At 36.5% G+C, this 23,682-nt stretch overlaps 1 protein-coding gene across 1 annotated transcript in view; it reads right to left on the bottom strand.

Moving 5' to 3' along the window:
* LOC115210606 (cubilin-like) overlaps positions 1–23,682 on the bottom strand; it is a 267,655-nt gene that overhangs the window by 210,860 nt on the left and 33,113 nt on the right. The window contains exons 6-13 of the mRNA XM_036502575.1: positions 22,618–22,689; positions 19,079–19,117; positions 18,736–18,837; positions 18,004–18,107; positions 14,553–14,682; positions 12,664–12,832; positions 9,238–9,369; positions 2,682–2,780 (exon numbers count right to left, since the gene is read on the bottom strand). Coding sequence (XP_036358468.1) covers positions 2,682–2,780; positions 9,238–9,369; positions 12,664–12,832; positions 14,553–14,682; positions 18,004–18,107; positions 18,736–18,837; positions 19,079–19,117; positions 22,618–22,689 — 847 coding nt within the window. The remainder of the gene's footprint in view (positions 1–2,681; positions 2,781–9,237; positions 9,370–12,663; positions 12,833–14,552; positions 14,683–18,003; positions 18,108–18,735; positions 18,838–19,078; positions 19,118–22,617; positions 22,690–23,682) is intronic.

The raw sequence follows: 23,682 nt of genomic DNA, 5'->3' as shown, positions 1-23,682 counted from the left end.
CTCAGCTGGCAAAAATGAGTTGTACTTGTACTTCAAAGGGTCAGCCTTGTCACTCTCTGTGTCACGCTGATTATCCCCGAGAACTACGTTAAGGGTACACGTGTCTGTGGAATGCTCAGTCATTTGCACGTTAATTTCACGGGCAAGCTGTTCCGTTGATCGTATCAGCTGGGACCCTCGTCGTCGTAACCGGCGGAGTCTTGTGTGTGTGTGTGTGTTTGTGTGCATGTGTATATGTGCATGTGAAAGTGTGTGCATGTGTGTGTGCATGTGCATGTATGTGTGGATGTGTGTGCCTGTGTGTGTACGTGTTTGTGTGTGTGTGTGTGTGTGTGTGTGCATGCGTGCAAGCCCATGTATACACCAACATTACCCTCACACAGAAGTTTTATAATACAATATTTAAAACATGCAGAGAACTTCATGAGAACCACTGTACCGATGCTTGTAGTACCAAAGTGCTTTAGCAAAGACCTGACCGCAGGTCTTAACCAACATTCTGGACTCAAAACTTAAAAATCACTCTACTGCAAGACTAAATATTTTCAGCAAATAAGTATATTTTTCTTTACTGAATTAGCTTTCCTGAATAGTTCTACTGAGCAGCATGGGCTCTTACTTTATAATACGTTCACTAATTCAATGTGTGTGTGTGTGCTTGTATATGTGTTCTTGTGTGTGTGTGTGCAGGTGTGCTTGTATGCACGTGCTTGTGTGTGTGTGTGTGTGTGTGTGTGTGCTTGTATGTGTGCTTGTGAGTGTGTGTGTGTATGTGTGCGTGCGTGTTTAGGCAAGGCTGTGTGGTTTAGAAGTTTGCCTTACAACTACATGACTTCATGTCCAGTCCCATTGTGCAGTACATAAGAAGAGACTCTTTAACCGTAGCTCTGAGCTGACCAATACCATGAGAGAGAACTTGGTAGATGAAAACTGGATTTCAACATGAAAAGCAGATGTTAAATGAAATGATTGAATATATTTATATATTAGTGTTAAATGAGATCAGGATCAGGATCTATCTGCTTTGGTTTAGCATCCCTAACCTTCCTTATCATGAGTTCATTTGTGTCTTGTATTTGGCACACTTGTATTTGGTACCAGATCAGGTTACACAATTAGGAAAGAATGGGATAAGCTATGCACAAATTACTCTACACTAAACAAACCTTTTGAGTAAGTTGTTCAGTAAAAACACTTCCATTTTTGTCTATTACTAGCAGTATCTCCCGGCGTTGCTCGGGTTTGTAAGGGAAATAACTATATAAGCATTTTTAGAGATGTAAAGTATAATAGCCATCTCAATATGGCTAACCACAAAGGGGGGGGTGTTACTGTAGCTTTTTACGTTCTGAGATTTAATAATAAATTTTTAGAGAGTTACTTCCCTTATATATGCCAAAAATGCATTAAAAATGGGAAAAATTGATGGTAAATTTTTTTTTTAAATCGTAGACTCATCGTAGACGCGCGCTAATACCCAGAAGGGCTCGATATGAATCACGACTGTAAGATACCCAGTTTTGGTTAAACTGCACCGCAAAATGTGGGAATAGTTAGGAATCTAAATCGTAGGAGACAGACAGCACACAACCTCACTTTTTATATATAAAGATTGAACACTCATCTGTTACTCTCATCAGAAAATTCATCATATTTAGTGATTCCTGACTTTGGCATAATGCAAGTACTTTACAAGTAAAAGGTTCTTAGAAAAATAACATATATAGTGTTTATCAACTGTGAAAATTTGATGAATCCTAGCAAATTGTATAAATGCATATTGTCATCCTCATTTCACATCCTCTTTTCATGTTTGCATAGGTCAGATGGAAGCTGTTGAGGTTGATTTTTTTTTACAACTAGATGCCCTTCCTGTCACCCACCCTTACCTGTTTCCAAGCAAGGTAATGTTCCTCCATAAAAAAAACATGTTACAATTATCACATGAAGTTAAAGAGACACACACACACACACACACACACACACACACACACACACACACACATACATACATACATACATGCACAACAGGCTTCTTTCAGTTTTCATTAACCAAATCTATTCATAAGGTTTTGGTTGGACTACAGATATAGTAGAAGACACTTGAACAAGGTACCACACTGTGGGATTGAACCAGAAACCATATGGTTAGGGAGGAAACTTCTTATCACAGCCACACATTTATTAGCTCTCTCTCTTTTACTCTTTTACTTGTTTCAGTCATTTGACTGCGGCCATGCTGGAGCACCGCCTTTAGTCGAGCAACTCGACCCCGGGACTTATTCTTTGTAAGCCCAGTACTTATTCTATCGGTCTCTTTTGCCGAACCAGTAAATGACGAGGACATAAACACACCAGCATCGGTTGTCAAGCAATGCTAAGGGAACACACACAAACACACAAACATACACGCACACACACACACATATATATATATATATATATATATATATATATACATATATACGACGGGCTTCTTTCAGTTTCCGTCTACCAAATCCACTCACAAGGCATTGGTCGGCCCGGGGCTATAGTAGAAGACACTTGCCCATGGTGCCACGCAGTGGGACTGAACCCGGAACCATGTGGTTGGTATGCAAGCTACTTACCACACAGCCACTCCTGCTGAAAATAAAATGACATTTTCAATAAATTAATAAAAACGATCAAGAAAGACATACCATAGGTGTTTTCTGAACATGTTGCTGATGGATGGCATCCACCATTGTTACTTCCACAAAAACCAACATAATTACAAGTCACACCATCTCCTGTGTAACCTGTTCAAAATAACAATTTATGGCATTGGTATAAGGTTTTAAAATTCATAACAAGACATATAATTGATTGAATGAACATGTATTTATTTTATTGATTTTAGAATGATGAGATAAGCAAAGCTAGCAAAATAGAATAATCCTTTCTCTTTTCTAGTCTAGGCACAAGGTTTGATAATTTGGAGGAGGACATAGTCGATTACATAAACATAAGGCGGCGAGCTGGCAGAAACGTTAGCACGCCGGGCGAAATGCTTAGCGGTATTTTGTCTGCGTTACGTTGTGAGTTCAAATTCCGCCGAGGTCGACCTTGCCTTTCATCCTTTCGGGGTCGATAAATTAAGTACCAGTTACGCACTGGGGTCGATGTAATCAACTTAATACCTATGTCTGTCCTTGTTTGTCTGCTCTGTGTTTAGCCCCTTGTGGGTAATAAAGAAATAGATTACATAAACATCAGTGTTTCCTTGGTACTTATTTTATCAATCCCGAAAGGATGAACGGCAAAGTCCACCTCAGGAGAATTTGAACTCAGAACATAAAAACGAATGAAATACTGCTAAGCATTTTCCCCGGCATACTCACAATTTTGCCATCGATAGCAGAATAAAATAATGATGATGATGATGATAATAATGATGATGATGATGATGATGATAATAATGATAACGATGATAACGATGATAATGATGATGATAATAATGATAACGATGATAATGATAACGATGATAACGATGATAATGATGATGATAATAATGATAACGATGATAATGATAATGATGATAATGGTGATAATGATAATGGTGATAATGATAATGATGATAATGATAATGATGATAATGGTGATAATGATAATGGTGATAATGATAATGCTGATAATGATAATGCTGATAATGATAATGCTGATAATGATAATGCTGATAATGATAATGATGATAATGATAATGATGATAATAATAATGATGATAATGATAATGATGATAATGATAATGATGATAATGATAATGGTAATGATGATGATCATGATGATGAATGATAATGAATGATGATGAATGATGATGAATGATGATGATGATGAATGATGATGAATGATGATGAATGATGATGAATGATGATGAATGATGATGAATGATGATGAATGATGAATGATGATGAATGATGAATGATGATGAATGATGATGAATGATGATGAATATGATGATGAATGATGATGAATATGATGATGATGATGATGATGATGATTGTTTATTTGCCATAAAGATGATAAATGAGAAGACGTTACACAAACAAACAATAAAAATGAGGGAATACACAGAATCAAATATAAGCGAAAATATGAAAAACCAAAGTATAAAAAGAAATAAAGTATCCTAGAAGAAGAAGAGTCCCAGCAGCCACTCATGAACACCTTGGATAATGGACTGTCCTTCTCTTTCAGGTACCATTCTCTGGCAAGTTAAGAGTAGATCCATTCACTTGAGTTGTATGTCTCACTCTCAGTTCCACCTTTGGGGAAGGGTACAGCCAATTATATCAAACCAACTATTTTACTGATACACATTTTAGTATCAGTACTAAGAAGAATGAAAGACTAAGTTGTTCCCCATCACACTTCATAGTAATCCTTTCAAATTTTGGCAGGTCAACAATTTGGGAGTGGGAGGAAGTCATGACCCCAGTACTTATTTTATCAACACTGAAAGATAAAAGGCAAAGTCAGCCCTGCTGGAATTTGAACCCAGAACATGAACAACGGAAAAATGCTGCTAAGCAATTTTTCCAGTGTGCTAACAATTCTACCAGCTCACCTCCTGTTTATTATTATTATAGATGTTGGGTAAAATGCTTAGCAACATTTCAACCATCATTACATTCTGAGTTCAAATTCCACCAGGGTTGACTTTATCTTTCATCCTTTTGGAATCGATAAATTAAGTACCAGTCAAGTACTGGGGTCGATGTGATCAGCTTACCCCTCCTACAAAACATCAGGCCTTGTACCTATAGTAGAAAGGATTATTATATTATTATTATTATTATTATTATTATCATCATCATCATCACAAGGCAACAAAATGGCAGAACCATTAGCATTCTGGGCAAAATGCTCAGCGGCATTTTGTCCTTTAGTTCTGAGTTCAAATTCCGCCAAGGTTGACTTTGCCTTTCTCCTTTCAAGATCGATAAATTGAGTACCAGTGAAACACTGGGGTCGACATGATCAACAAGTCCCCACCCCAACAAAATTTCAAGCCAGTACCTTAGTAGAAAGGATTATTATTATTATTATTATTATTATATTATTATATTATTATAAAAACATCAATAATACTTTCTATTGTTGGCACAAAACCTGAAATTTTTGTAAGGAGTGATCGACCCCAGTGCTCAACTGATATTTTTTTCCTCAACCATGAAAGGATGAAAGACAAGGTCAACCTCAGCAGAATTTAAACTCAGAACACAAAGATGGAGAAAATGCTGTTAAGTATTTTGCTCCTTTTAACCCTTTACCCAGCAAAGATGAGTTAACTCGTCTTCACCAAATTTCTTTTTTCAGAGTGTGACGAGTAAACTTGTGTCCACAACATAAAACTTCAGAAACAGCCACACATGAGTTTATATACTCTTTACTCTTTTACTCATTTCAGTCATTTGACTGCGGCCATGCTGGAGCACCGCCTTTAGTCGAGCAAATCGACCCCGGGACTTATTCTTTGTAAGCCCAGTACTTATTCTATCGGTCTCTTTTGCCGAACTGCTAAGTGACGGGGACGTAAACACACCAGCATCGGTTGTCAAGCAATGCTAGGGGGACAAACACATACACATACATACATATATATATACATATATACGACAGACTTCTTTCAGTTTCTGTCTACCAAATCCACTCACAAGGCATTGGTCGGCCCGGGGCTATAGCAGAAGACACTTGCCCAAGATGCCACGCAGTGGGACTGAACCCGGAACCATGTGGTTGGTTAGCAAGCTACTTACCACACAGCCACTCCTGCGCCTGTCAATTCTCAGCATTTCTGTCTTTTCTGGGTTTTTTTAATAAATTTTTTACAAAATTTTAGAAAATTTTTTTAAACTGCTAAGTTACAGAGACATAAATACATCAACACCAACTGTCAAGTGATGATGGTAGGGGACAAATACAGATGCAAATACACACACACGTTAGTTGTCGGGGCACTGCATCCTTCAAAACTTCCATGCTTCCTGAGATTCGCCAACACTACACCTGATCTTTCTCCCCTCCATACACACGCAAGCATGTATCTCACTCATACACTGTTCACTTCCCAGACATTTGTACACTACTGCATATGCTTTATACGCACTTTCTGACAAGTTGTGGTGCACCTGAGCACTGTATGCAATAATTTCATTATTATTATTATGATTATTATTATTATTATTATTAATATTATCATTATATATGATGGGCTTCTTTCAGTTTCTGTCTACAAAATCCATTCACAAGGCTTTAGTAGAAGACACTTTCCCAAGGTGCCATACAGTGGAACTTAACCCAGAACCATGTGGTTGGGAAGCAAGCTACTTACCACATAGCCATTCCTGCCATGATTTTGCAACTTTTCAATGATGCTTGCAAGTGACATGGGGTTTGAGAAAGTTACACAGGATGATGTGGTTGAGTTGCTGGTACCCCACAGAGAAAGTTTATCTAAGGACAAGCCAACACTGCTATAACAGCAAGATGAGAGTACAGAAATTCCACCAAATCCACTTAAATTTGCCGCACATTGTTAAGCCATCCAAGAATTTGGACCTGAAGATCTCCATTTCCAGCGACTTTGAGGGCCACTTCCCAGTGGTGTCAGACGTCAACAAAGAGCCCTCGACTACAACAAGACAACCAAAGTTTTTTTTTTATTTTCCTAAGGTCTGGGGTCTCCTGCCCCTAAGCCCTAGACCATCACCTGATCACCCTTACCCGTCTTGTTGCTTAATAACAACAACAGCACATTGTTAAAGATAATTGTTCATAAAAGGAGGACTTTTCTAACTATAACCCTGTCACTTTTGATATCTGCTCCCGACATTTATTCATAACTGAATAATAAAGATGCCCATTTCACAAATAGTTTCAGAATGTTGTTTACTATCACTGGGTTGCCAGATCGAATTCATAAAAAGGTGGCACAAACACTTTGAAAAGGTACTAGGTCATGCTAGAAAGTAACCAATGGTGAAGATTTTGTTTAGTTAGAAAATTTTTATCTATATATATAAAACTCTAGTTGTGTGAGTGTTTGTCCCCTTCGATTTAGATTCCTAACTCCTCCCACATTTTGCGGTGCAGTTTAACCAAATTCGGGTATCTTATAGTCGTGATCCATATCGAGCCCGTCTGAATATTAGCGTGCGTCAACGATGAGTCTACGATTTTTAAAATAATTTAACATCATTTTTTATTCCATTTTAATGCATAATTTTTCGTGTGTCGATGGCGGCGGAGTTGGCGTCCACGCTCACAGCTGCACCTGTTTGCTTCTCCCCCTTCCCTCCCTCGTGAAGCTGTGGGGAAGGGAGTGTAAGGAAATAAACGTCGTAATGCGTTGTCAAGGAGACCAGCGTTCTTTTAGAACAACGACTTCATGGCTTGAAGACACCAAAACAGAAATGGCTAAGAAAGCCCAAATTGGCATCTATAAGGGAAGTAACTCTCTAAAAATGCTTATATAGTTATTTCCCTTACAAACCCGAGCAACACCGGGCGATACTGCTAGTTATTCATAAAACAATGTTTTTCTTGTTTTCTCATGTATGAAGTTTGAATGAAGATTATTTTGATGTCCAACATAGAACAGAAACAGAACCATATTCTTCTTTCCCCACCGTCACCACTTAAATATACACACAAACATTGTTGTTGTTTTTTACTTCTTCATTAAAAAAAACCAATATTTTTCTATAGTAAATATATTTTCATCATTATTAATAAATTTAACTCTTTTCTTGAAGTTATCAGAAAAAGTTGCACAAACTATGACCTTTTCCTTAAAAAAAAATGTACCTCAATGCAAAATTTCACCTACCAAAATGCAAAACTTTGACCTACAACTTGAAAAATAAACGCATATAGGCGCAGGAGTGGCTGTGTGGTAAGTAGCTTGCTAACCAACCACACGGTTGCGGGTTCAGTCCCACTGCGTGGCATCTTGGGCAAGTGTCTTCTGCTATAGCCCCGGGCCGACCAATGCCTGTGAGTGGATTTGGTAGACGGAACTGAAGAAGCCTTCGTATATATGTATATATATGTATATGTGTGTGTGTTTGTGTGTCTGTGTTTGTCCCCCTAGCATTGCTTGACAACCGATGCTGGTGTGTTTAGGTCCCCGTCACTTAGCGGTTCGGCAAAAAGAGACCGATAGAATAAGTACTAAAAGGTGGTGCTCCAGCATGGCCGCAGTCAAATGACTGAAACAAGTAAAAGAGTAAAAGAGTAAAAGAGTATTCAGAAACTGGTTTACATAATTTATGGTTTTATATATATAGTAGCAGTATCGCCCAGCATTGCTCGGGTTTGTAAGGGAAATAACTATATAAGCATTTTTAGAGAGTTATAGCCAAAAAATAGCAAAAAAATGCATTAAAAATGGAAAAAAAAATTATGGTAAATTTTTTTTTAAATCGTTGACTCATCGTAGACATTTTTAGAGAGTTACTTCCCTTATATAATAGCGAAAAAAATGCATTAAAATGGAAAAAAATGATGGTAAATTATTTTTAAAATCGTACACTCATCGTAGACGTGCGCTAATACCCAGAAGGGCTCGATATGAATCACGACTATAAGATACCCGGTTTTGGTTAAACTGCACTGCAAAATGTGGGAGTAGTTAGGAATCTAAATCGTAGGAGACAGACACACAACTTGACTTCTATATATATAAAACTCTAGTTGTGTGAGTGTCTGTCCCCTTCGATTTAGATTCCTAACTCCTCCCACATTTTGCGGTGCAGTTTAACCAAATTCGGGTATCTTATAGTCGTGATTCATATCGAGCCCGTCTGGCTATTAGCGCGCGTCAACGATGAGTCTACGATTTTTAAAATAATTTAACATCATTTTTTATTCCATTTAATGCATAATTTTTCGTGTGTCGATGGCGGCGGAGTTGGCGTCCACGCTCACAGCTGCACCTGTTTGCTTCTCCCCCTTCCCTCCCTCGTGAAGCTGTGGGGAAGGGAGTGTAAGGAAATCAACGTCGTAATGCATTGTCAAGGAGACCAGCGTTCTTTTAGAACAACGACTTCATGGCTTGAAGACACCAAAACAGAAATGGCTAAGAAAGCCCGAATTGGCATCTATAAGGGAAGTAACTCTCTAAAAATGCTTATATAGTTATTTCCCTTACAAACCCGAGCAACGCCGGGCAATACTGCTAGTTTATATATAAAAATATAAATCCCATTAACTCACCTGCAGGACATGGGCCACATGATCTTGAACCATAAGTATTTAAGCAGTCCACAAGAGGAACAAGGGAACAGCCCCCATTACTTGTCTCACACTCATTTATATCCATACAGCTGAAGCCATTTCCAGTGAAACCTTTTGAAATAGAACACATAAATTGCAGCTTGAATAATAATAATAATAATAATGATGGTGGTGATGGTAATGGTAAAGATGACGATGATAGAAGTAGGTGCCCTAATACATTAGGTCATAGGGATCCCACTAAAAACTGCATCCTTACGCAATTTATCTGGGCAGAGTCAATTTAATAGAACTTCTTGCTTCCAAAATTATATCCAGAAGAAGATTGCAATACTGCACTAAAATCCTACACCAAATTCATTAATTTTACAGTGCTTTATAGATTTGTTTACCATTCTGTAGGAGCTATTAACAATGATGCAAAGTGGGACATTTGAGAATTATATTTCTTGACAAAGTGTCCATTATAATGTCAAGATACCACCTGCTACCTCAGCATATTGTTTGCCAATTGTACCCAGTCAGTTTAAATATTTCCATTCTTTATTAGTATGACTAGTTTGAAACATCATTCTTAAAGGCAGCAGCACTATTGGCATTATCATCAATATAAGATCTATTGGTCTCAAGAATTTGTCTTATGGGGAAAGGCTGAAGACACTCAACCTTTATTCTCTAGAAAAACGACGATGCCATGGTGATCTCATTCTCGCTCACAACATCATAAGCGGAAAGTGTTACCTCTCGAAGGAGCTGTTCTTCACTCCTGCTCCAGAGCGTCGGCTGTGGGGTCATTCCGAAAAGCTCTATCTGCGACGATTTCATCTCAACGACCGCTCAGTTCAAAGTCTCCCTTGACCACAAGTGGCCTGAACTCTTTACATGAACACCACCCTGTACATAACTCCATGTCCTTGCTTTTTTGCTTTTTGAACCAAAAAATTAACTAACTAACTAACTAACTAACTATTTTAAGAGGTTAGACTGTTGATCTTTTGAAGCTTACACTTCACAGCAGGCTTAATTTTCACAAGATGATAAATCGTTTCATCATTTTGTTTATGAAATGAAGAAATGACCAATCTCTCAAAGCTCAGGTGAGGCCCATTATGAAGTATTGTTCTCATATCTGCAACAATGTTGCTGTTGCACACATCAACATCGTAAGACACAGCCAGAAAAGAGTTACCCAACTGATTGGCATAAAATCACTCACAGGCACACATCCCCACTCTCAGCTTTTTATAAAGCCACTACAAAGGCTTTTGCTTCTTAGAGCTCATTGGACTCACATCATTTTCACTCTGGGCATGTCCAGCTCACTTGCTATGCTTCCTCTTATAACCTTTGTTCCGTCGAGCCCCAACCCCTGCGCTAATCACTAATACCAGCCCTTCCTTCCCAGAATATCAGCCCTCTGAAAATAACTTCCCAGTCATGTCCATCCCTTGAGTGTTGACTTGTAAATGTTTCAAGAGGAACATTAAAAGGCATTAATCTCACTGGTCTGGGAGGACTTGCAAGGGTCCTGGGCCCTGTTCCTGACTCACTCAACAAGAAAAGAAAATTTTTAAAATGAAAGTAAAAAAAAATTTCTTTGCCTACTGAGATTTACATTTTTTTTCTCACAGAATTAATTAAAACATTTTCTCATAAAAATGGCTGTCTTCTTCAAAGAACATCAGCTGGGATTTTACAAAATGGTTGATATTTAAGTACCTTTTCACTTACTTCACTGCTACTAAATCACAGCACATCTATTGCTTTATCCTACATGCATTATCCTTGTACATTACATGTGTACCTGGACACAGCCATCTTTATTGCATATGTGAGTTAACTCTTAAGATCCACTCACTTTACTCATCATTTAATATACAACCATTTTAATTCCTTCTTAACTCATCTGTGCTTAATTTGCCATTTTTGTTAACAAGTATACATACCTATGGAACAATACTGAATTCTAATTTCTAGAAGTAGTCTCTCATTACTTCCCATATTTCACTATTATACAGCCACTGATATCTTATAATCTTCCTTTTTTATAGAGCAGAGACAGACAGACAGACAGAAAGAGAATCACTTTCCCTTAATTAATTCATCTTTCCAGAACATTCACCATTCAACTTCACTAATCCCATTTTCAGTATCAAGCCATTTTAATCACAAAAAACTTCTCTACTATCTTCAACAATCTCAACTATCTTCAACAATCTGAGTAGACTATGATCATCAGTTATTAGTGTCCAGTTTTTTCATTATGCCTGAACAGTAATTTTTTAAGCATAATTAAATCTCAGAATGAGATTGAAACAGTAATCGCTCGATAATGTAAAGTATAGAAGCCATCTTATCATGGCTAACCACATTGGGGAGGGGGTGTTACTGTAGCTTTATAGCCCCAAGAGATCTTCGTCTCTAGCTGGCTTTAGACACAATATCTGTGTCCTTGGAGTATTTGCAAAGGGATCATTGCTACCTGGTGGTTACCGCCCATTGATGAGGGACAACAATCCCGAAACTAGTTCGAGCGTATCACTCAGGCTTGCGAGGAAGGGATGGCCTCCCTTTGCAAATACTCCAAGGACACATATATTGTGTCTAAAGCCAGCTAGAGACGAAGATCTCTAGGGGCTATAAAGCTACAGTAACACCCCCTCCCCAATGTGGTTAGCCATGATAAGATGGCTTCTATACTTTACAGTAATTTTTTAATAAAAGCATAAAGACCCAGCTTTATAAGTGTGTCATGGGAAGCTGTTGCAACTTCTCATGACACATCTGTAAATTCTTTTTTACAAGAATCATTGTACATGATAAAACTTCCAATCAGTTAAGATCAAAAATGCACATGTAATCAACCCATCCTCTCCCCCAAAATGGCTGCCCTTGTGGCAAATTTTGAAGTCATTATCATTATTATTATTATTATCATCATTATTGTTATTCTGCTGTTGATGCCACTGATGTCAATGATTTCTTCTACAGGCACAAAATCAAACTTTTTTAGGGAAAAGTTTAGTCACTTGAGTCAAACTGTAAGGCTTGCCTGGCACTTATTTTATCAACAGTAGAGATGAATGACATATCCAACTCTTGAAAGATTTGAATTAAGAATGCAGAAAGACAAAACTAAATATTTGTAGAGCAAAAGCACAACTTTTATTGCTGCTCAATAAAATAACTGTTTTAAGGTTGAACAACATTCTCCCAACAATCTTAATTGTAAATAAACTGGTTTCCAACCCAGCAAGATATTTGTCACTCAACATCTTAAAACTACAAAACCTGAAATTACAACTGGATCTATGATTCCCTGAGGAGATTAACTAATTAAAAAAACATAATAGTGTGACGAAGTTAAAAACTATTTCACAGCAACACAGGTAATGATATACGTACCTGTAGGGCATGGAGAACACCGGAATGAACCTGGAAGATTTATGCAATGCACTTGAGCATGTTTAAAGCAAGGTGAAGATACAAGGTTACATTCATCTATATCTACAGTGCAAGATGGACTACTTGAAGGATGTGTCCAGCCAGGTTCACAGATGCAACTGTATTTGGGCTAAAATTTAAAAAAAGCAAGAGGAAATATATTTTTTAAAATTTTAGCAAAGTAACAATGATTTCAAGATTTCAAGATAATTTTACTTTAAGTTTCATATCTTTGTGGTTTTCATCACTGTTTACAATTATCTTTAAAAAATTTTTTTAATGTATCACATAGATATAATTTTTTATGCTAAATCCAAAGCCGTTATTCATTTCTTTTCTTTTCAGGTACATGACACTGCTGTCCCCCATCCCAGGGTCCAACAGGCCCACACCTCCCACACCCTCAGGATTGGCACACTTAATGTTGGCACACTGAAAGGTAGGTCTGGTGAGATTGTTGAGATGCTTGAACAGAGACCTGTAGATTGGTGCTACATCCAAGAAGTAAGGTGGAGAGGATGTTCTGCTAGGTTCTTCACAGGCAAAGAACATAGGTATAAGGTTTTCTGGGCAAGAAACACTAACAGAGTCGAGGGCGTGGGTATACTTCTTGCAGAGAAATGGGTTGATAAGGTAATTAAGGTAGTCAGAGTCTGTGAAAGAATACTTAAGATTAGATTAGTGCTGCAAAATGGTTTAGCAACCATTATCTCAGCCTATGCCCCTCAGCTGGGGCTACCTGATGAACAGAAAGACTGATTTTATGACCCCCTCTTGCAGACTACTTCATCAACGAATGACAGGGACCTTCTCTTTGTGGCTGGTGACTTCAATGGGCATGTTGGACAACATGCAGGGTCTTCCGTGGCACACATGGAAGCTATAGTTTTGGTTCCTGCAATGAGGAGGAAAACAGGCTGCTGGAGTTCTGCAATGCAAAATATCTTATGGTTTGTAATACTAACTTCAGAAAACCTATTTACCTACTGATCTGGTGGACACACTAGTCAAATTGATTACATCCTCGCCAGGAAACAGGAAAGATGACTACTTATAAATGCCAAAGCCTTTCCAGGTGCAGAATGCACTCCACAACATAGATTAGTAGTAAGTGACTTCAGGATCAGAGCTAAATGGATGCCCATAAGAAGGCCAGAATGGAGAAGAAAGATCTGGAAGCTTAAGGATCCAGTGAATGAGATGTATTACTCAAAGCTTTTGACAAAATAGAGGGGGATGTAGTATCACATGATGTGGAAGACAAATGGAGGTTTCTATAGGACAACCTGTTGAGGGCTACTAACCAGATCTGTGGATGGTGCAAAGTCCCCTCTACAGTTTAGCCTGGGAAATCTAGAGGAAAGAATTCTCATGCATAAGGCACAGACTTGGCTGCTACAATTGCCAAAACAAAGACCCTAGAACCTATATTTTTTTAGAAATTTCAGTTGACCAGTTTCCTTAACCTTAGCATCACATCCATTTGCTAGTTTGTGGTTGTCTAGTATGATAAAAGCTGAATTCAGTCTTATTCATATACAGATTTGAGATTAAAACGTTTCAAATCCAATTCAATAACTGGAGTTTTAAGTGTAAAATTATCTAAATTAGAAAATAATCATTAATATTAACAAACCAAACAAATTTTTTTCATTATTATAAAAACAAAATATTTTAATTTGGGATTGAAAGGACTAGAATCCACTTGAAAAGAAAATTTTAAAACAACAAATAGGAAGTATTCTTTAATATATAAAATTCAAACAAATGTTATGCTTTTGTTACTTAAAAAAAAGAAGGTAAACATTGTTGATAATATTAGTATGAGAATTAAAATAAATGCTCTTTACTTGATTCGGTTGCTGACGCTTCACATTGACACATGTACCATGACCGCAGAGTTCACTAGAAGAAGATCCTGTACAATCATCATGACGGGTAGAACAATGAATTCCATGCCAGTCTGCAGAACACTGACACCTAATAAACACAACAAATTATGATAAAAAAAACATGCCCATTTTTTTAATAAACGTTTTCTCAAAATTCAATTCAAATTAAATGATTTCTACCTAAAAAGATGAAATTTCCTTGGTAACCAAGTGTCTCAGGCACAATTTGACATTATGTTAATGTACCAAAGAGAACTTCACATAATATTAATGCTTAAATGCTTGATTAATTGTGGAATATTTCATATTAACCACAGTATTTTTAATGAAATCTTTACCATTAATCATATATTAAAATGATATTTTGATGAAATCAGAAGAAATCATTTCTTGCCAAGAAATCTGTAGCAAAATTCCATGTAAATTTCCCTTCTCCACCACACCAGTATCACTGCTATGTACACATACATTCAAATGCAAAACCACTTCTGTTTTTCAAGGTCCTTACCATTACCCAACCCTATAACTATTATGCTTCCAAAATACATCACTTTACAAACAATAACTCTGAGCACCTTTTCAAACTCCACCCGTGGTCATGTTTACAAAGTCAGAAAACAGCACAGCTCCCATGACTTTCGGAAACATTTTTTCATGCTAAGAGTTGCTGAAGCATGGAACAGACTGCCAGCATCAGTTGTTAGTTGTCAGAGCACTGCATCCTTCAAAACTTCCATGCTTCCTGAGATTCGCCAACACTACACCTGATTTTCCCCACTCCATACACACACAAGCATGTATCTGACTCGTACACTGTTCGCTTTCCAGACATTTGTACATTACTACATATACTTTATACGCACTTTTGACAAGTTGTGGTGCACCTGAGCACTGTATACAATAATTTCATTATATTATATATTATATCCCCACTCTATACATGTGCACACATATATTAAGACTCTTACACTATTCACTTTCCTGACATTTATACATAATTCTATGTACTATACAGGCTCCTTTGACAAGTTGTAGTGCACCTGAGCACTATACACAATAATTTTATTATTATTATTACATACTGTTGACCTGTTTTTTTTATCTCATTGGAAGTTTCTTGCCAGATCCTGCCATCACAGATCCTATTGAGGAGACTCTCACTCTAATCAACTCTAGTGTACCCCAAATTTCACTAATATTGCTCACATTCTTCCTCCTGTATATTAAATAACCTACTCACTATCACCTCTATGACAATACTCATTTCTAGACAATTGACACCACTTTTCATTCCTCTTCAAAAACCTGCACACAGGTACCACTTACGATTAAGATTAAGCTTTACTGCCTTTATCAACAAAAGCCTTGAACACAATTTCCAATGGAGTTATAACAATGTTAACTTCTTGAACACCACAAAAATACACTCAATGCACATATCAAGGAAATAATCTTTTACCTTACTCTCCCTAATCCTGAATATCATGCAATGTAAGTCACTATAAATGCTAGACACTCAGTGATCTCTCCATTCATATTTTAGCAAAACTACATCCCAAAGACTAGCCTTCGTCTTCCTCTTCAGACTCAAAGAAACAATTCACCTCTGCTAATGCTGTGCAATATTCAAATGATATCCCTTAATGGGTCAAAGTTGCTGCTATACATAAACATCATCCAATAGAAGACCATCCAATTCAGTGGCAAGGCCTCACTCATTAACACACAGCAACCAACTGTCTTTTGTACTGTCTGCAGAGACTACAATAGTCTCTGCAGACTGTAGGTTCTACTTAGTTGTACATCACTTGCACCCACTCAATACACACATCTTTCCCCAAGTCAACACCCATTCCGTATCTTTCCTACCAGATCTCGCACTATCCTCAATCCATCCTTGTAAAGGTGACAACTCTCTTGAGTTCTCTTCTGACAAACATTTTCTTATAGACATCAACTTATAATCATTCAATATTGGATGGTCTGTGAAAGTTATGGGTTCGTCCTTTTCATTCTGACTAAACCATACAAGATAAAATAGACCAGGAAATGTTGCTCACATATTGGTTTTATTTATTTCCCCCTCTTAAATCAAAAATTTCTTATTCAAATGCCATATCACAGAATGAATCAATGTAGGTCTCTCTCTGACCAATATTTTATAACTTTAGTATGCCTTCACAATATTTTTGCTTGCTCCACTTTTATTTGTTGTTACTTCTACATCTGTTGACTCCTAGATGGTGGAGGTGCAATGGCCCAGTGGTTAGGGCAGCAGACTCGTGGTTGTAGGAAAGCGGTTTTGATTCCTAGACCAGGCATTGTGAGTGTTTATTGAGCAAAAACACCTAAAGCTCAACGAGGCTCTGGCAGGGAGTGGTAGCGAACCCTGCTGTACTCTTTCACCACAACTTTCTCTCACTCTTTCTTCCTGTTTCTGTTGTACCTGTATTTCAAAGGGCCGGCCTTGTCATTCTCTGTGTCATACTGAATCTCCCCAAGAACTACGTTAAGGGTACACATGTTTGTGGAGTGCTCTGCCACTTACACGTTAATTTCACGAGCAGGCTGTTCCATTGATCAGATCAGCTGGAACCCTTGTTGTCGTAACCAGCGGAGTGCCACCATTCCTAGATGATACCTTTTTTCATTTCATCATAACTCCTTATACATCTTCCTTTCACAGATACTTCCTTCCAGACTTCCTCTACTCTAAACAAAAACCTTAATGAACAACCCACTTTTATTCATGAAAACCAAATTACAAGCAGTATACAAAGGTAACAGCTTTGAAAAAGTCACACCTTATAAACAACACACAGCTAAAATCCTTGATTTGCTACAAATGATAATCTTTGATTGCAACAATACCTCTACAGTCATTTGTCAAAACTGCATCCCAAAGACTAGGCTTCCTCATCAAGACCAGAAAATCCTCCAGTCCTGGATAATTGCTGACTCTAGACAAAGCTCACATGCACCTCACCGAGAACTGTTTAAATATTACACACACAAGTATCACAACAGTATCCAAACCAGGCCACAAAACTGACTTAAATTTCCACTCACCTACAATATTCCTAGATCCCTGCTCTAGACTAGTGAGTTGTATACCTTTCCCACTGAAATACACTTGATGCCTTCATCCATTCTCCTTACATCATCCCTGTCGTGTTTAATACATTGACACACTAAACACTGCACAAAACACTTCTCTGACTCTTTTTTTCTCTTGAACTCCAACCACCAGTTGAATTTTTCCTATTCACATGTTCACAAGTTAAAAAATAAAGTTGATCAAACTAAAGTAGCATATAGTTTAATGTCATTCTGTTTCTTTCAACCGGCTGTATCCAACTGGAGAAAAATATTTTCTTTTATGAAACTTAAAAACTACAATTATAACTACCTGTAACTTCCATAAGTGTTGATGCATGTGCCCCCATTCTGGCATCCCAGTTGAGTACCAACAAACTCTGAACATTCATTGACATCTTCACTACATGATGGGCCCTAATTCAGATGTAATGAAGCAATAATTTAACATTTAAATAAAGGTACATTCTTTAGTAAAAAAAAAAAGTACTGAAATAAAACTAAATAAAATGGTAAAAATTTAACAGAAAGGTAATTAATATTAATGCTATGACAAAAGAAAACAACAATTGGTATGGATTATAGAAATCACAAGATAAATATTTGATGGAAGGGCATTTCAATACATTTGGCCATACTAAGAAATTGCCTTATCACTATAACCATTCTTATAAAGTAGTATCACCAAGGCAAATATTTTATAAAGACAGGTTTAAAATATGTAATAGGAGCAATTCCCAAATTTATAAGCAGAAATTTAGATATTAAGATGATATATTTCAAATTATTAACCATGCTTTAGAGATGAACCATTTATCTAAAGGGATTTTCAAAATCATTAGACAAAGAATTAATATATAACACATCTTGGAAAAAGAAAATGTCTCAGAAATTATTGAGTGTAAAGAAACTACATATTTCAGTATTCATGTGGATGAATGTATATGCAAAAATAAAAAAATTACATACATAAGTACATGGATGTATATTTTTGTTTACAAAATGATTCAACATAAATCCCAGATCTTATAAATAAATTTCTTACCATCCATCCTGGAATACAGTTACAGTAAAAGCCTTTATAGCGATCATAACAAGTTCCACCATGTAAACAAGGATTACTGGCACAATTATCTTCTTCCAAATCCTACAGCAATACAAATTTAGAAGTTAAGAAAGAGTTTCTTGTTAAGTTCATTATCATTAGCTCAAATTATCTGAGAAACATCTGAATCAATTATTTCAGGTAATTTAATTATCCATATGTTAATTGCTGTTAGAATACTGAATGAATTCTAAAAGCTTATTAAATAGGATTAAGAAAAAAAAACAAGCATGAAACAAGAAACAAAATAACTTTCAATAGCAAATGAGTCAATCTGACTTACAGTTTTAACTTCTTGGACTGAGGATTGCAACTGATCAACCTGTAAAAAAGACATCAAAGGATCTCAAGAACCAAAAATTAATGATCAAAAGAACCAATATAAAAAATACTTATAAGGATTTTGTTTTAGTTGGGTTATGTGATTCTTCATCATCATTATCTGACGTTCATTTTCCATGCTGGTATGGGTTGGACAGTTTGACAGGAGTTGACCAACTGGAAGGTTGCACCTGGCTTCAATTGTCTCTTTTGGCATGGTTTCTACAATTTGATGCCCTTTCTAATGCCTACCACTTTACATAGGATACTGGGTGCTTTTACAGAGCACTGGCATGGATACGTTTACATGGCACTGGTATGGGTGCTTTTCACATGGCACCAGCAACCATGAGCCCACAAGATTAGGGACGCTCAGCTAGAGAAGGATGCAAAGGCCATACCTGTACACAGGGACAACCACAATGTTTCTATCAATTATACTATTAGGTACTTGAATATTTTCAGTTATTATTATCAAAGTCATTTGTCACACATCACTGTAACTTTGTCACTGATCCCTACTTAGGTTCCATTAATGGTTAATTCTTCTACACACCATTTTTTTTTTTAATATAAGTATTTTCATCTTTGATGGGTTTTTTTTTTCTTAATGTGATACCAATAATTTGTCAAGCTGTATAAAAGTTAGGTGGCAGTGTTATCAGAGAAAGGACAGAAAGTTAATATCCTTTAACATTCTATAAGGAAAGAAGTAAAAACAAACTGACAAGTAATTTATAAGACAAAAAGCTTCCATTTGGTTTCTATCCATGAAATTTCACTTATTATTAGTCAAATTAAAGCTTTAGTAGAAGATGCATGCCCAAGGTACCACACAATGGGACTGAATCATAAACTGCATAGTTGCAAAGCAAAATTTTTAACCACACAGCCATGCTTACATTTTACTGCAATTCAGATCCAGCTTACCAACCTGCTTGTCAGGTTGGAAGGTGACCTTTGCTATTGTTTGAGGTCAGTAAAAGACATTAAATTTCTGGCTTGTGAAAGAAGATATTCTCACAGCATGATGTCTAGTCTGGTAAATTTGAACCACCAAATTAAACTTTCAATAAAAGCACTTGAAATTTCTTTTACATTTTTTTCTAACATGATAATTAATTCTCCATTAACTTTTATTCTGAACAACCAAGAAAGCCAGTTTTAATATAAAACATATATAAAGAAAATAAAACTTGTCTGTACAATGGCTTTTAAATATTTTATATGCAATATATCAAGTCTAGAGGACCAAATGAGTGCAGTAATTTGTAAGGCAAGTTTTTATAAATTCCTGGGAGATTTTTATCAGTTGTTTGAAAGACTAAGAGAAAATTTCTCAAGTAATTTGTAGGTGGGGTTGGGAACTATTGATTTCAAATTAGAGATGTTGTTTTTAATTTTAGTAAATGCAAGGTCTGTATGTAAATTCAATACAAATGTAATTCACGCTCCATCTTCAATTTCTGTTAAATTTTTGTTCTTTTCTTTAGGAAATTTAACTTCAGTTAAGATTTTTGTTTATATACAAATTAACAAAAAAGCATAATGTATTACATAAGAAGTGGGCTCTTACCAATAGATAGGGAAATCAATGTGGCATGTTATAAAATCATTTTTTACACTATGTGAATGAATATTCACATATTTATTTCATACATCTAGGCAGATTCAGGGGTAAAATATGCTAGTTGTTACAATGCCGAGAGAAAAACATCTCTTATAATGATAGTGTGTTCAACACACCCAGTTCTTTTGCACACTGGATTCTGAAAATGTTGTCTCATCCAGCAGAAGTACCTGGGTCTTTGAGTCTAGCCAAGCAGCTCATCAGTACTTAAAAGTCCTTCACTTTAAGGGTCCTGTGAAAGGCACGGTTGGAGGCCCAACCTTCCAAGTTCTTTTACAGGGCTTACAAAAACTGAAGGACCACTGCAAAGTGTGAATCTCAGGGGAATATGTTGAATAAAATCAGAATTAACTTATCCTCCTGTATTTTCTTTTACCCAAAGCCAGAAACTTTTCAGCATCCCTTCATATGCCAATGTGTTGTACGTATTGGAAACACAATCGTCACAAAAGAGAAGTTTTTCTCCTTTGACATACACTACAGCAACTAGCATATTTTGCATCTTAACCAGCCAAGATGTATTAAGAACTAGCAGACATACCTGGCATTGCTTGAGATTTAAATGTCATAGTTTGTATATATGGTACAGTTAAGCTGAAATGTGCAGCATTGACAACAAAACATTTGTGGAGTAAATGAACGGTTAGTTCGACTATGTGACATGTCATGCATCTGTTTGGAAGATTCCAAGCTCTAACCTCGTCAGGGAAAAGTGGGAATGGGGTATGTGATTTTTGAACACAGCAAAAAGCTGTCATTGGGTATACTCTCCTTTGCGGCTGTCAGCACTGCCGCTACCCCACAGAACAATCAGCAGACATAGGAACTACATCTATATGATAAATTAAGCTTTTGGGTGCACTCAACAGCACCACATGAGAGAAATCTACATGAAAGAAATGATGTGGTAGATAGGAGTGGACTGGCTGAAGCTGTTAATGCAGCATTCCTGGCCACTGCTCATCGCTTTCCATGGCTCTTGCAGTAGCTGTGCATGCAGCATTTTGTAATTGTCTAATTAAAGTCTCATGCGACGATTCATTTGCTCTCCTTTTCAATTTCTCTGCAACAGCAGATTTTCGACCAATGGAGGAACTCTTCCTTGAAGACATTATGTCAAGAAATATGACATAATAAACTAAGATGACAATTGTATGTTAATAATGAAATGTCAATAAAAAAAGGGAAAAAATATCAATATCTTAGCAAATTTTAAGAAAAGTTACTTCAAAAATAGTTACCTCCCTTCTCCACAGTAGTCATACTTACCCCAGGAAAGGGAGTTTTCTAGCCCCAGAGGTCCCATTACTCATTATGTGAAAAATTTTAAGAGTTTAAAACCATCTCTGGAACATAAGTAATGTATGTTCCCAGTTTGAAGAAAATCACTTGCGAACTTCAGAAGTTATGCAGGTTTACACACACATACTGAGTTTTATATATATATATAAATATGCAAATATTCATACCATGTTATCTTCAACTGAAAACCAGTTTTCTCTAAAATAACACCTATATTCTGTGCTGCTAAAAAAAGGGCCCTGGTTATTTATTTCTACTATCTTCATGCCCTTGCAGATGTCGGACCACCATTCATTAGTCACAATTCTACGTTTTCCTTTCTCTTGTAAATCTCAACCTCCAATGCTTAGATAAAAGCACTGAAAAAATGCCATGTGGCATTTCTTCAGGTTTTTTATGTTCTGATTACAAAGTTTGTTGAGGTCAACTTTACCTTTCATCATTTTGGGGTTGATATCATCAACTAACCCCTCCCATCAAATTTCTAGTCTTGTGCCTATGTCACAAGTAATTATCTTTTTGCATGTATTGTGTTGCTTTTAGTGTAATATTTACCAAAAATCACTTACAGTCGTTTTGAGTGTTCTCAACTGGCTAGCACTTGGAGGTGTCTGTGAAGATTGTGACAGCAAATTTGAGACCTGCAAAAGAGAAAATGGTTATGTAATTTTTGTAGGTATCAAATAAGGTGTGGTCCATAGAATAAAAAGAAATTTGCAATTCTTGTTATTCACAATGAGATTTTTTTTTTGCTTTGTTTTGTTGGGATTTTTTCCACATTTGGAAGTTCAAATGAGGAGTCAACCATATATACGAAATAACACATATATAGAAAATAGCTGAAAGGATAAATAGTTATAATGATACATAGAATATAACTGAAAGGGTGTATATACATAATGATAAACAGACAATAATATTATAACATAGAACATCATTTCTGATAAGTCATTGATTTATGACTGCCTGGTTGTTGCTTCTCATTGAATAACTTTCAGCAAATATCTACCTTCTGTGTTAGATATTCAATCTTTATTTTTGCAATTTTCCATATACTCAATTCAGAGCAATGAGCTCATATTTAGAGCATCTGTGATACAAAACCACAGCCATACATACTGTTTCCTTACTGGGTTATAGTCTACCACAACAGATACTAACTAATTAAGGCATATTCATCTACTTGAGCCCAGAATATATGCATATATTTATCTCTTCAAACAAATATTAGCTAAATCTAAATAAAGATGTAATTTGTATTTTTACTTACCATTTTGCATCAATTTTTTGATGTTAACATAGTTTTTTGGCTTTTTGATAATTTCACTTATGTAATTAAGGTGGCATGTAAAAAGCACCATTGGAGCATGGTTGCTGCCAGAACCGCCTGACTGGCCCCCATACCGATGGCATATAAAAAGCACCCACTACACTCTCCGAGTGGTTGGCATTAGGAAGGGCATTCAGCTGTAGAAACATTGCTAGATCGGATTGGAGTCTGGTGCAGCCTTCTAGTTCGCCAGCCCTCAGTCAAACCGTCCAATCCATGCCAGGATGGAAAGCAGACTTTAAATGGCAACAAAATGATTTTATTACAAATCCACTAAGTTAAATGAATGTCAAGATCTATTCTC

This window comes from Octopus sinensis, linkage group LG4 (genome assembly GCF_006345805.1).
Source record: "Octopus sinensis linkage group LG4, ASM634580v1, whole genome shotgun sequence".
NCBI classification, from domain to species: Eukaryota; Metazoa; Mollusca; class Cephalopoda; order Octopoda; family Octopodidae; genus Octopus; species Octopus sinensis.
The sequence above is the reverse complement of the archived record's forward strand: the minus strand, read 5'-3'. Positions and strand labels throughout refer to the sequence as shown.